The sequence below is a fragment of the Rutilus rutilus genome (genome assembly GCF_951802725.1).
Source record: "Rutilus rutilus genome assembly, chromosome: 7".
Taxonomy (NCBI): domain Eukaryota; kingdom Metazoa; phylum Chordata; class Actinopteri; order Cypriniformes; family Leuciscidae; genus Rutilus; species Rutilus rutilus.
Genome location: NC_140221.1, coordinates 15,489,245 through 15,502,006, shown reverse-complemented (window position 1 = coordinate 15,502,006; position 12,762 = coordinate 15,489,245). Strand labels below are relative to the sequence as shown.

Sequence of the window (12,762 nt, the reverse complement as noted above, 5' to 3'; positions counted from 1 at the left end):
CCCAAAAAATGAAAATTCTCTCATCATTTACTCACCCTCATGCCGTCCCATATGTGTATAACTTTCTCTCTTCAGATGAACACAAAGATTTTTTAAACTCACTCTCTGTGAGGTCAGATAATGCAAGTATGAGACTTAAAAACCAATGCTTCCAGCTAACTGTCAAATGGGTTGACTCAAGCGGGAAGTGATGGTTAAGCATGTGTGAGTTTCACAATCATATGACAGTTGGCCAGAAGCAATAGTTTATTGTTAAGTATTAGTATTTTTCTTACACACACACCTTTCGTTTCACTTCAAAAAGTAACATACAGTATGGATTACTGTCGTGTTCTCTTTGTGTGGTTTTTGAAGCTTCAAATTTGGAGGTCCAGTACTCTTGCATTATATGGACTCACAGAGTAAAATAACTGACTCACAAAAATAATGACCCCTATCTGCCATTGGTCAGTCAAACACATAGCCACGCCTATTTAAAGGGTTAGTTGAATGAAATGAAAATTCTGACATCATTTACTCATCCTCACATCGTTCCAAATTGTAAGACTTTTGTTCATCTTCGGAACACAAATTAAGATATTTTTTATGAAATCTGAGAGATTTCTGCCCTCCATTGACAGTTATGCAACTGTCACGATCTCAGTGTATAAGTCCAAAGAAGAAGGTCAGATGAAAATGAACTTAAAAATAAAAGTATTTAATCAAACAAATCCACAGGTGACGTAACTGTTACGAACTGCTCTGAGACACAAAGGTTGACATCCAAACGCATCTTTTATTGAGGAATCCATAATTGTAATAATCCAAACACAGGAAGGCAGTCCCCCCCCCCCCCCCCCCCCCCCCCCTTTGTGCCAGGGGGGGGGAAGTAGTTCCACCCTTTTTTCTGGAAAACCATAGAAGAAATTGGTCATGTGACCACATCATTTTGAAAAGCAATCACTTTTACTCATCCTCCGAAGAAGAGAGACACATGGCATGAGAGTTAAGCATATTTTTGTGCAAAAAACAGTTTTTTCCCTTTCAAAGTAAAATTTCTATGATTAAAGTTTTTTGATTGTAGTGTCTGAACAATTATAGACAAGTTTGAAAACATTTCACACATGTTTTAGTGCTTTAGTAGGCTACACAATGAGTCTATACAGTTAGCATGATGTTAGCTCTTAACTGCTGGATCATGCTAGTTTTTCAAACTTGTGGGTCTGGGGTGATTTGTGCCAAAGGGCCTGGGTTAAGTTGTGCCAGATCCAGACCACCTAGACCTACATACTCACAGGGGATAATCTTGAGAAGTGAGGAGATGGGCATGCCTCATCATTGTTTGACTTAGGCCTGCCTGTTATTTGTTTAATTTAGCTAACACTGATTTCAGTTTTGAGTTTGCACTATGTTATTAAAGAGAAGTTTTATTCCGTTTTTAAGTGACCTATGTCACAATAGGATGTTTAGAAATTAGCCTAGTCACTTTATTCTTATGTTACATAGTTGACAGACAGCTCTATGTCAACAGGCATCTATTGCCAAAGCCTTTTTGACTGAAATGATTCACAAATATCATATATTGTGTTGCTATGGTGCTCTAAATGGTTGCTAGGGCGTAGCTTGATAGCTTCACAATGATCCTGCGAGACTGATTGGTCGTCTGAGTAAAATGAGCCCGCCCCCTTGTCTCTATGACACTGTGATCCAGAGTTATGTTCAATACAAAATCCCTATGCAATTGACCATATAGGAAAACGCATGCTATGGTATTCCAGGTTGACAGTATCTAAATAAACCTTAAATGAGTAATTTTGTATTGAATTTATCTTGCTTTCATATAGCATTACGGTTCATAACATTAAAATGTTCTGTTTTACTTCAGAAATCACTGGCACAATTTACCCCCAATGTATTCCCCCAAAGGCACAACTTCCCCCGCACCAGGGGCAAGTTGTGCCATGAGACCACTTTTTTCCCAAGAGCTGTATTTCTGAAACAATTTATTTCAGATCCAAAGTTATTGTTCTCAGGGATGCACCACATCCTGAAATATATGTACATCCTTAAGTTGAAGGCATTACTACCATGGCCTCACTTTAAAGTCACTTTGAGTAAAAACTGGCACAACTCACCCCACTCTCCCCTAATTAGTTTTACAATTTCTTTATGAACTTTTAGAAGCATCAAAGTAGTAGTTGCCTAGCTGTCAATGGAGGGACATAAATCACTCAGATTTCATTCAAAATATCTTCATTTCTTTTCCAAAGATAAATGAAAGTCTTGATGGGTGAACCATCCCTTTAATATCACATCTTTCATCTTTAAGGGATATACATAAATCTCATCCTGTAAATGATTAGGTTTTGTTTTAATAATAATTGATTGTCCTGTACTGTATTCCACAGTGATGTGGTGAGGAGTTTTGATGGCACTGTAGAGCAGCGCCTTGTAGTGTCGACTTCCCCCATATTAATGAGCACATGTAAGATTCAGTTCCCATCAAATCAAGTAAAACCAGACAATCAGAGAACAGCATTGTGACTGTGCACCTGCTTTTCCCTCTAGTGGCCAGGCGGCGACGAAGCCCCTCCGAAAACAGGAAGTTTGTTGTTGTCCCTTCATCACCTGTTCTGCAAAATTCCAGTGAAATACAGCTTTGTTCATCCCCCCCTGAAAACACTCTCATTTATTTGGAACCAACACTACATCTTCTGTCCTCCTTGACACATTCCCATCAAAACAACAGAGAGGCCAACCATCCACAAAATGACCCAGCGATTTCTCCAACTGACCCTGTTACTACAAATCATCCCTTTGTAAGACATGAGAGACAGACTTTGGATCGCAGAGAGGAGTACGATGAGGATTATTTAGTGCCTTTCACCATAGACACAGTTTCCTGTTTCAGGCCTTGTATGTACCAGTCACCACTGCTGCCCCCAGAAAATAAACCTCTGGAGACCAACATGCTAAAAAGAGTGAAGGATGTCCTGTTTAAAGTTGACATAAAGACAATGGCAATGTATATTACCAAAGCTGACTGCATGGTAGGTTTGATTTTACTATTAATCATTTTAGATTAGATTACTTTTCATGGATTCAAATAACTGACTTTCATTAGGGCTGCACGATTTATCAAAATAAAACCAAAATTGCAATATGGCTTTTATGGAGATGATCAATGCTGCATTTACACACAGGCAGCTCATAATTCAGTGTTTTAGTTTATCATTATTGTTTTTTTATTTTACATTGAAATATTACAATAGCAATTTTTTGTTTATTATTATTATTATTATTATTATTCGATAGTCATACTGATACATATTTACCAACTTTTTGGCCAAATTGTACAGCCCTACAAATAAGTACAGTAAAACTGGAACTAAAAAAAAATCAATTACATCTTTTATCAGAAATAAATTTGATTTATAAAAAATGTCCCCAAATAATGCAGCCCTAATATATTGATATTATTATTGTGTTTTCTTAATGCTGTTCTTGTTGGATATTCTGATTATCCTATTTTTTCTATACATTTTTTTTTTATCAGAAATAAAAACTTGATTTAAAAAAAAAATAATTCCCCAAATCATGAAGCCCTAATATATAACCAAAGCAAAAACCATAAGACCATATACATATAATGTTTTTTTTGCTTTGGTTAGTATTATTGTTGCTGCTGTCATTATTATTCAAAACTTTTTTACATTTGATCTGGAACTTCTGAATGATTTAATAAAATCTTTTTTCAAGTATTACCCTGTTTGTTATAGTTGCACTGCACTATGCTCTTAACAAGATTTCTCATCTTCACTCTGCAGGTTGCTCGAATTCTGGATATGTCTGATGATATGATGAAAGGGATGGGGGTGAGTTCGGGAATGGAGCTACTCACCCTCCCACACGGACATCAACTCCGCCAAGATCTGCTTGAAAGGTTGGTTACCCCCACTGTGTCCAATAAATTCTTCCTTTGAGATGACAGCCTCTACATTAAATTAAAATAACCAAATAACTCTTCCATGTCCCCTCAGGTTCCACACCATGTCCATAATGTTGGCTGTAGAGCTGCTGGGCTGCACTGGCAGTGCTGATGAGAGAGCCACCCTCCTGCATAGATTCATCTGCCTGGCCTCTGAACTCAAGACCAATTTGGCCAATTTGTTTGGTTTTGCCACAGTTATGAAATGCCTCGAATTACCACAGGTTAGAAGACTAACGAAAGCATTTCTCTTGAACCATGAGGGAAAGTTTATCAATAAAGAATTGATTTTTTTCAGTTAATAAAAAAGTAAATAACTTAATAAATAAAAATGTATAATAATAAAGCAATCTGATGGACCTAAAGGTTGAACCTGACTTCACCAAGTACAACGTCAACATCTTTGTTGATCCTGGAACAACATTCCAATCAACCAATCAGATTTGAGGGGCAAGTTTACAGTTTATATCAAGTTTAAAGGTGCTCTAAGTGATGTTGGGTGACGTCACTTCTTGTTGACGTTTAAAGTATTGTCAAACAAAATGGAGGCTAGCTAGACCCTCCCTCCTCCTCATCCGCACACTAACCCCCCAAACCCCACCCCCAAATCCTTCTTGTCGGTTATTGGCTGGAACAGTTTGTTATTTGTCATGGTCCAGGTTGGCCCAGTTTGTTTTTCTTGCCATTTGTGGAGCCTGGGTTGTCTACAGAGATCGCGATTTTTTACAGTGTGTTCAGGGGACAGGCAGCTAGCGGATGGTGAGGAGATGTTTGCTGTATGTGACAAAAAAATGTTTTGGCCTAAAAAACGCGTGACATCGCTTAGAGCACCTTTAAGCTTACAACCAGGTTCTTCTACCTCTGTGTTATTCGCTTATAATTTCCCTCTGATTTTAGGGATATGTAATGGGTAGGGTTAGATTTAGGGGACAAAATTTTCAGACAGGAATGTTGTTCCAGGATCAACAAAATATGTCTTACTTGGAAAATCACGGTGACCTTTTATAATGTTCAAATAAGTCAATCTTCTGTTTTTTTCAGATTGCTCGATTGGATGAGACATGGGCGGTTTTACGTCAGAAGTATACAGAAAGTGCTGTTCTTTATGAGAAAACCCTTAGACCCTCAATGAGGATGATGAATGATGGAGAAGGTATACATTCACACATACTAATCATCTGATGGAATTCATAATCTGTTACTCAAAGTTCATGGACTGACCCAGCTATGTTCTAAAAAACATTCAGCTGATGTTCCCATTAAGTTATGAAAATTAAATAAGATAAGAACATTATGGGAACATTCTATGTTTAATTCAAACATTAATGGAATGTTACTTTTGAATGTTCTCTAAATGAAGTTTCATGTAACAAGGTTCGGGAGGAGCACGTTCAGGTAAATCAACCGATCAGCACAAGAGGAAGCTGGTATAAATAAAGCCTTTCCTCACCTTCAGTCTCACGACAAGTTTCTCAGCATCCCTCCACCACCCCATCACCTCACACTCGGCTGGGTCTACCCCAGTATAAGGGGGGAGTACTCTGGGTTCGGGCCAAATTCCGAGCTCGGAGCCGTCCCCTGGACAGCAAGCCAAATACGCATAAATACTACATCAGATTCCATGTACGTGTGAACTCGTGAAACATTTGTTAAACAAATTAAAACAATAAGCCCCAAAACCCCGTGGTTTACAGTGAATTTAGAACAGCTAAGTTGCTAAGCTCATTGTTAGGCATGAAGCAGAGCGGAAAAAATATGAATGTAGTTCTTCAGAAAGAACTTAGACGCTGCAACACACAGACACAGAGGCGCAGTAATACTGATGAGTATGTTTTAGAGTATCCTCTTGTTTCCAGGTGCATGGATTTCACAGGTGCTTAGCCTGCATTGTGGTTCTGGAAGATGTTCTCCGTGCACACAGACAAACGTTGAGGTTATAATGTTAAGGAACAGTGTTTAAAATGAATTGTAACCACTCTCATCAGCCTTAGGAAGGTCAAACAAATGAGTTTTGTAAACGGGGTGGAAAAAACAGCGTCTCTTTGACATAATGACAACACTGCCTTCTCTAATGCAGCTCAACCAGGCCTCGTCCCCTTTTGTGTGTATATGCCGTGGACGCAGATATTTAAATGGGTAACATTGTGACTTCGTAAGATCCGGAAAAATCGCGCTGTGGTCCAAATGAGCAGTTCGTTGTAGTTCTTGGACAGTGGATTCTGTTAAATAAAAGATCTCCCTTTGGAGTGGACTTTGAGCTTTATAACCTTGCAGATCTTTTTTATGGTCAAACAGCTACATTACACACAAATGAAAAAGCATAATAGGAGCCCTTTAAAGATTCTGTGTGCCTACCATTTCAAATCCTTCAGTGACAACCTCAAACTCTCTTTCAGAAATAAGTGAACCCACAGAGACAACGTTTCCCCATGTGCTTCCCCTGCTGTCTCTTCTTGAAAGGAGTGTTGTGACTCTTGATGAATCCGAGTCATGGGAAAGTGCAGACACTGGAGTGGCCATGGTCTTGAGCCATCTGAATGCTGCACGTACGATTGCGTGCAATGGCAGGATCTTCAGTGCTAATGCAGAGGCCAAACTGCAGGGTAATGCTTTATAACATAAACAGTTTGTAATGGTTTCTGGATTTTAGGGCTATTAGCTACACTTTTATAAAGACAATAAATGGTTGCATTTATATTTCTAGTAGGCTACCTTATGACTTTAAAGTCACATATATTAATGTAAAAACATTGTAATTGAACCAGTCCAAAGTTAATAAGTGTTGTAAAACATACAATTTGCATGCTAAAAAAAGTTATTTCATTAATTCAATATGCCCAGTGAATGTGTTTAAGGTCATGTGCAAATAATGTTGCTTATTTTCAGGGTTTCAGGAGGAAGCGGATGTTCGGGAGGTCTTCCTCACAGAGTTTCAGATGCGTCTCCTGTGGGGAAGCCGTGGAGTGGAAAGAATTAAAGATGAACGTTATGCAAAATTTTATGAAGTGCTAACAGCTCTGTCTAACAGGCTTGAGCTTTCTCACTCACCAAAATGACAGAAGGGATGATAGCTATTCACATATTATTTACAATATATACACTGTTTTGTGAATGTATTTACCCCCCCCCCCCCCCCCCCCCCCCACACACACACACACACAGGAATAAGGAGGGCATGTATGTCTGCCACTGTACATAAACTGAACACATTCTGCAATTTTAACTTATTTGATTTTGGTTGTTATTGGGTTTTTGTTCTTTTGTTTTATGTAATGTGTTATTATTTCAAGAGGAAATAACTTTAACTGTGCTAAAATTGTTAGCTTTGATCTTTGAAGTATGTATTTAATTGCACTTGTTATTGGTTAAGTAATCAATGACCAAATAATGGGTAATATTTACTCGTTGATAAACTTTTTGGAGATTTTAAGTGTATACATTTAACGCTACTAGGCTATTTCATACTCACACACATCATTTATAAATTAATTTAGTTATTTCAATTTACTGTGGTACTATATTCAAGTGAAATGTTTGTTTATCTTATTTACAGCCTACTTGTTTGAAATTGTTGTATGTACTTTGATACCAGTCGCCACATCATAGTCAAATAAAACTTGGGTCAAGTGAATATCCTATGCCTAATTCATATAACAGATTCAGAATCATATTTTACTCATAAGGACCAATTTATAATTATTGCATAGGTAAATAGCCCAGCCAGCAATGACATGTGGGGCCCAGATGAGGGCTTCATGGGCGGCAAATGTGGGCCCCATTATGGGCTTGCACCCGGGATCCACATTGGGGCCAGCCGTGGAAGCCCAGACGTACTAAAAGTGGGACCTGTAAGGGTACTGCATGGGTCTTAATTGGGCAATTCATGTCAGACCCATTTGGGCCCCACCTGCCCAATGGGGTCCAAAGTGGGCTTTGCAACATGGCTACACAGATGGGTTTTAAGTGGGATCTGTAAGGGTCTTATGTGGGTCTTAACTGGGCAATTCATGTCAGACCCATTTGGGGCCCACTGGCTTAAAGGGGTTTAAAATGGGCTTGCACCCGGGATCCACATGGGGGCCAGCCATGGATGCCCAGATGGGTTTTAAGTGGGATCTGTAAGGGTCTTATGTGGGTCTTAACTGGGCAATTCATGACAGACCCATTTGGGGCCCACCAGTCTGAAGGGGTTTAAAGTGGGTTTGCACCCGGGATCCACATGGGGGCCAGCCGTGGATGCCCAGATGGGTTTTAAGTGGGATCTGTAAGGGTCTTATGTGGGTCTTAACTGGGCAATTCATGTCAGACCCATTTGGGGCCCACCTGCTTAAAGGGGTTTAAAGTGGGTTTGCACCCGGGATCCACATGGGGGCCAGCCATGGATGCCCAGGTGGGTTTTAAGTGGGATCTGTATGGGTCTTATGTGGGTCTTAACTGGGCAATTCATGTCAGACCCATTTGGGGCCCACCTGCTTAAAGGGGTTTAAAATGGGCTTGCACCCGGGATCCACATGGGGGCCAGCCATGGATGCCCAGGTGGGTTTTAAGTGGGATCTGTAAGGGTCTTATGTGGGTCTTAACTGGGCAATTCATGACAGACCCATTTGGGGCCCACCTGCTTAAAGGGGTTTAAAGTGGGTTTGCACCCGGGATCCACATGGGGGCCAGCCGTGGATGCCCAGGTGGGTTTTAAGTGGGATCTGTAAGGGTCTTATGTGGGTCTTAACTGGGCAATTCATGACAGACCCATTTGGGGCCCACCAGTCTGAAGGGGTTTAAAGTGGGTTTGCACCCGGGATCCACATGGGGGCCAGCCGGATGCCCAGATGGGTTTTAAGTGGGATCTGTAAGGGTCTTATGTGGGTCTTAACTGGGCAATTCATGACAGACCCATTTGGGGCCCACCAGTCTGAAGGGGTTTAAAGTGGGTTTGCACCCGGGATCCACATGGGGGCCAGCCGTGGATGCCCAGATGGGTTTTAAGTGGGATCTGTAAGGGTCTTATGTGGGTCTTAACTGGGTAATTCATGTCAGACCCATTTGGGCCCCACCTGCCTAAAGGGGTTTAAAGTGGGCTTGCACCAGGATTCAACCATGAATGCCCCTATGGGCTTAAAGTGGGCTCTGTAAGGATCTTATGTGGGTCCTAACTGGGCAATTCATGCAAGGCCTATCTAAGCCCAACCATGCCAAATAATTCGTTACATTTATATAGCGCTTTATCTGAGACCTCAATGCGATTTACATAGAAAGGGGGAATCTCCTCAACCACCACCGATGTGCAGCATCCACCTGGATGATGCGACGGCAGCCATATTGCGCCAGAACGCCCACCACACACCAGCTTATTGGTGGAGAGGAGACAGTGATGAAGCCAAATGGTTTAAAGGAAAACTCCGGTCAATTTTAACATTGACATTTAAAAAATTTTTTGTACATTTGGAGTGCTGTCAGTACAGAGAACAACGACAAAAATCGATGTTGCCTACACCGAGTTATCCTCTTTTTAAAATTTGCACCCTGTTGACTTCAATGGGGCAAGTTTTAAACCTGCTTTTAGCCTCTTAACATCCTTGATGTGTCATTACAAGTGCACAGCCAATGTGAGTGATTCCTTCAGAGTGAACACAGGTGAATCTGACTGCAGTAGATGTGAAAGATATGAATAAAAATGATGTTATTTAAGCCAGCGCACATACCTGTATTTACATCCTGTTTTCGGTCAAAGTCCATAGTAATCGATTGTCGAGTTCACGCGCATTGGTTTAGTATGATCTTTAAAAAACAATTTAAATGTCACAACATACCGGTAAATAAATCAAAAATATATTTTTATATATATTATCCCAGTTCAAACCCATGCCCACTTTGCCCATAAATGTACCATGCAGGACCCATATATGTGTTCCCAGTTCAAACCCATGGCCACTTGGCCCATAAAAATTCTATGCAGGACCCATATATGTGTTCCCAGATCAAACCCATGCCCACTCGGCCCATAAATATGTCATGCAAGACCCATATATGCGTTCCCAGATCAAACCCATGCCCACTCAGCCCATAAATATGTCATGCAAGACCCATATATGTGTTCCCAGATCAAACCCATGCCCACTCAGCCCATAAATATGTCATGCAAGACCCATATATGTGTTCCCAGATCAAACCCATGCCCACTTGGCCCATAAATATGCTATGCAGGACCCATATATGTGTTCCCAGATCAAACCCATGCCCACTCGGCCCATAAATATGTCATGCAAGACCCATATATGTGTTCCCAGATCAAACCCATGCCCACTTGGCCCATAAATATGTCATGCAAGACCCATATATGTGTTCCCAGATCAAACCCATGCCCACTTGGCCCATAAATATGCTATGCAGGACCCATATATGTGTTCCCAGTTCAAACACATGGACACTTGGCCCATAAAAATTCTATGCAGGACCCATATATGCATTCCCAGTTCAAACCCATGCCCACTTGGACCATAAATATGCCATTCAAGACCCATATATGTGTTCCCAGTTCAAACCCATGCCCACTTGGACCATAAATATGCCATTCAAGACCCATATATGTGTTCCCAGATCAAACCCATGCCCACTTGGCCCATAAATATGCTATGCAGGACCCACATATGTGTTCCCAGTTCAAACCCATGGCCACTTGGCCCATAAAAATTCTATGCAGGACCCATATATGTGTTCCCAGATCAAACCCATGCCCACTTGGCCCATAAATATGTCATGCAAGACCCATATATGTGTTCCCAGTTCAAACCCATGCCCACTTGGACCATAAATATGCCATTCAAGACCCACATATGTGTTCCCAGATCAAACCCATGCCCACTTGGCCCATAAATATGCTATGCAGGACCCATATATGTGTTCCCAGATCAAACCCATGCCCACTCGGCCCATAAATATGTCATGCAAGACCCATATATGTGTTCCCAGATCAAACCCATGCCCACTCGGCCCATAAATATGTCATGCAAGACCCATATATGTGTTCCCAGATCAAACCCATGCCCACTTGGCCCATAAATATGCTATGCAGGACCCATATATGTGTTCCCAGTTCAAACACATGGACACTTGGCCCATAAAAATTCTATGCAGGACCCATATATGCATTCCCAGTTCAAACCCATGCCCACTTGGACCATAAATATGCCATTCAAGACCCATATATGTGTTCCCAGTTCAAACCCATGCCCACTTGGACCATAAATATGCCATTCAAGACCCATATATGTGTTCCCAGATCAAACCCATGCCCACTTGGCCCATAAAAATTCTATGCAGGACCCATATATGTGTTCCCAGATCAAACCCATGCCCACTCGGCCCATAAATAAACCATGCAGGACCCATATATGCGTTCTCAGTTCAAACCCATGCCCACTTGGCCCATAAATATGTCATGCAAGACCCATATATGTGTTCCCAGATCAAACCCATGCCCACTCGGCCCATAAATATGTTATGCAAGACCCATATATGTGTTCCCAGATCAAACCCATGCCCACTTGGCCCATGCCTGTCCCTTATGGGGCCCATGTAATCAGCTCATATGGGCTTCCTATGTGGGACTCGTACTACAAAACCTACATGGGACCCGCTGATTTCACCCAGCCAAAGCCCATGCCCACACAGTACCCATGGAACCCGTAGTTAACCCATCTGGGCCCCACGTGTCATTGCTGGCTGGGAGGTTAAGATAATTTATTTAATGTGCTAATGATCATGATGACAACACCGAACACAGTTGTTTAAATGTGAAAAATAGGCGTATAGTGTAACAATACAAACAGTGTATTAGCACTTTAGTTATCTACTTCTATACCGGTCGACCTCGTTGGTAGCCTAGTAGTAATTCTTAATATCGTTATTTTGAATGGATTGTTTTAATAAAGCTTGTCTGAACAATTCGTTTACGAACTAAATCAGTCCAAGCGGTTCATGAGTCACTGAGCCGAGAACGTCTCGTTCGAAAATGTCTGATGCGTAACGAACCGAAAAGAGTGAGCTCAGCTGCCTATACTTCAAATGGTAAAAAGAAATTGCATATGGGAAATGTTAAGGCTACGACTTGATGTATCACACATACGAAAAATGTTTGTATTTGATAGCGTTTTATTTTAAACGTGCAAAATTATGCAAGGTGATGTAGGCCTAAATAAATTGTGTAAATGCAAATTATATTTTATAGCTTCTAAATTATGTTTTTTTTTTTTTTTTTTTTTTTTTTTTTTTTTTATTAATCATGGCTGCAAATTGAACTGGAACACGTAAAATTGCAGTTAATAGGCTACCTTTATTAATAAAATGAAGACCTATTGAAAAGAAAACGCAATATCAAGAGGGACAGAGGGAAGAAATTCGTCTACATACATTTTGGTGCTTTTAAAACATTACATGTTTTCAGCGCATTTTTGTTTTTAGTTTGTTCCTAAATGTTTATGTATAATTTCAATCATTTATAAAATGTGAAAAATTTGGTTTGCAATTAAATAAAATATTTCAAAATAAAACTTTCTATAAAATTTCTATCGTACACCCCAGCTTTCTATCAATATGAATTTCTAATTATTTCCAAGATAAGTAGATACAGTGAAAAAACGGAAGCAACATTTTTTCCTTCAACAAAATTCACAAGTATAAGCAGAAAAAGTGCTTACAGTTTTTATTATTATTATTATTATTATGCGCCGGAAGTTTGGGGTCACATAATGACGCAATTACGTCATGACGTAAAAGAATCAGTGAATTGTCCTTTGAAT

General features: G+C 40.4%; 1 protein-coding gene across 7 annotated transcripts in view; it reads left to right on the top strand.

Annotated features, from left to right (window-relative positions):
- sh2d3cb (SH2 domain containing 3Cb) overlaps positions 1 to 7,598 on the top strand; it is a 13,783-nt gene extending 6,185 nt beyond the window's left edge. For all 7 annotated transcript variants that reach the window (XM_084414938.1, XM_084414937.1, XM_084414933.1 and 4 more), the window contains 7 exons: positions 2,388 to 2,464; positions 2,548 to 3,029; positions 3,807 to 3,922; positions 4,020 to 4,191; positions 5,009 to 5,120; positions 6,364 to 6,570; positions 6,854 to 7,598. In XM_084414938.1, the coding sequence (XP_084271064.1) occupies positions 2,388 to 2,464; positions 2,548 to 3,029; positions 3,807 to 3,922; positions 4,020 to 4,191; positions 5,009 to 5,120; positions 6,364 to 6,570; positions 6,854 to 7,023 (1,336 nt within the window). In that variant the 3' untranslated portion in view covers positions 7,024 to 7,598. The remainder of the gene's footprint in view (positions 1 to 2,387; positions 2,465 to 2,547; positions 3,030 to 3,806; positions 3,923 to 4,019; positions 4,192 to 5,008; positions 5,121 to 6,363; positions 6,571 to 6,853) is intronic.
- Positions 7,599 to 12,762: the final 5,164 nt, after the last annotated feature.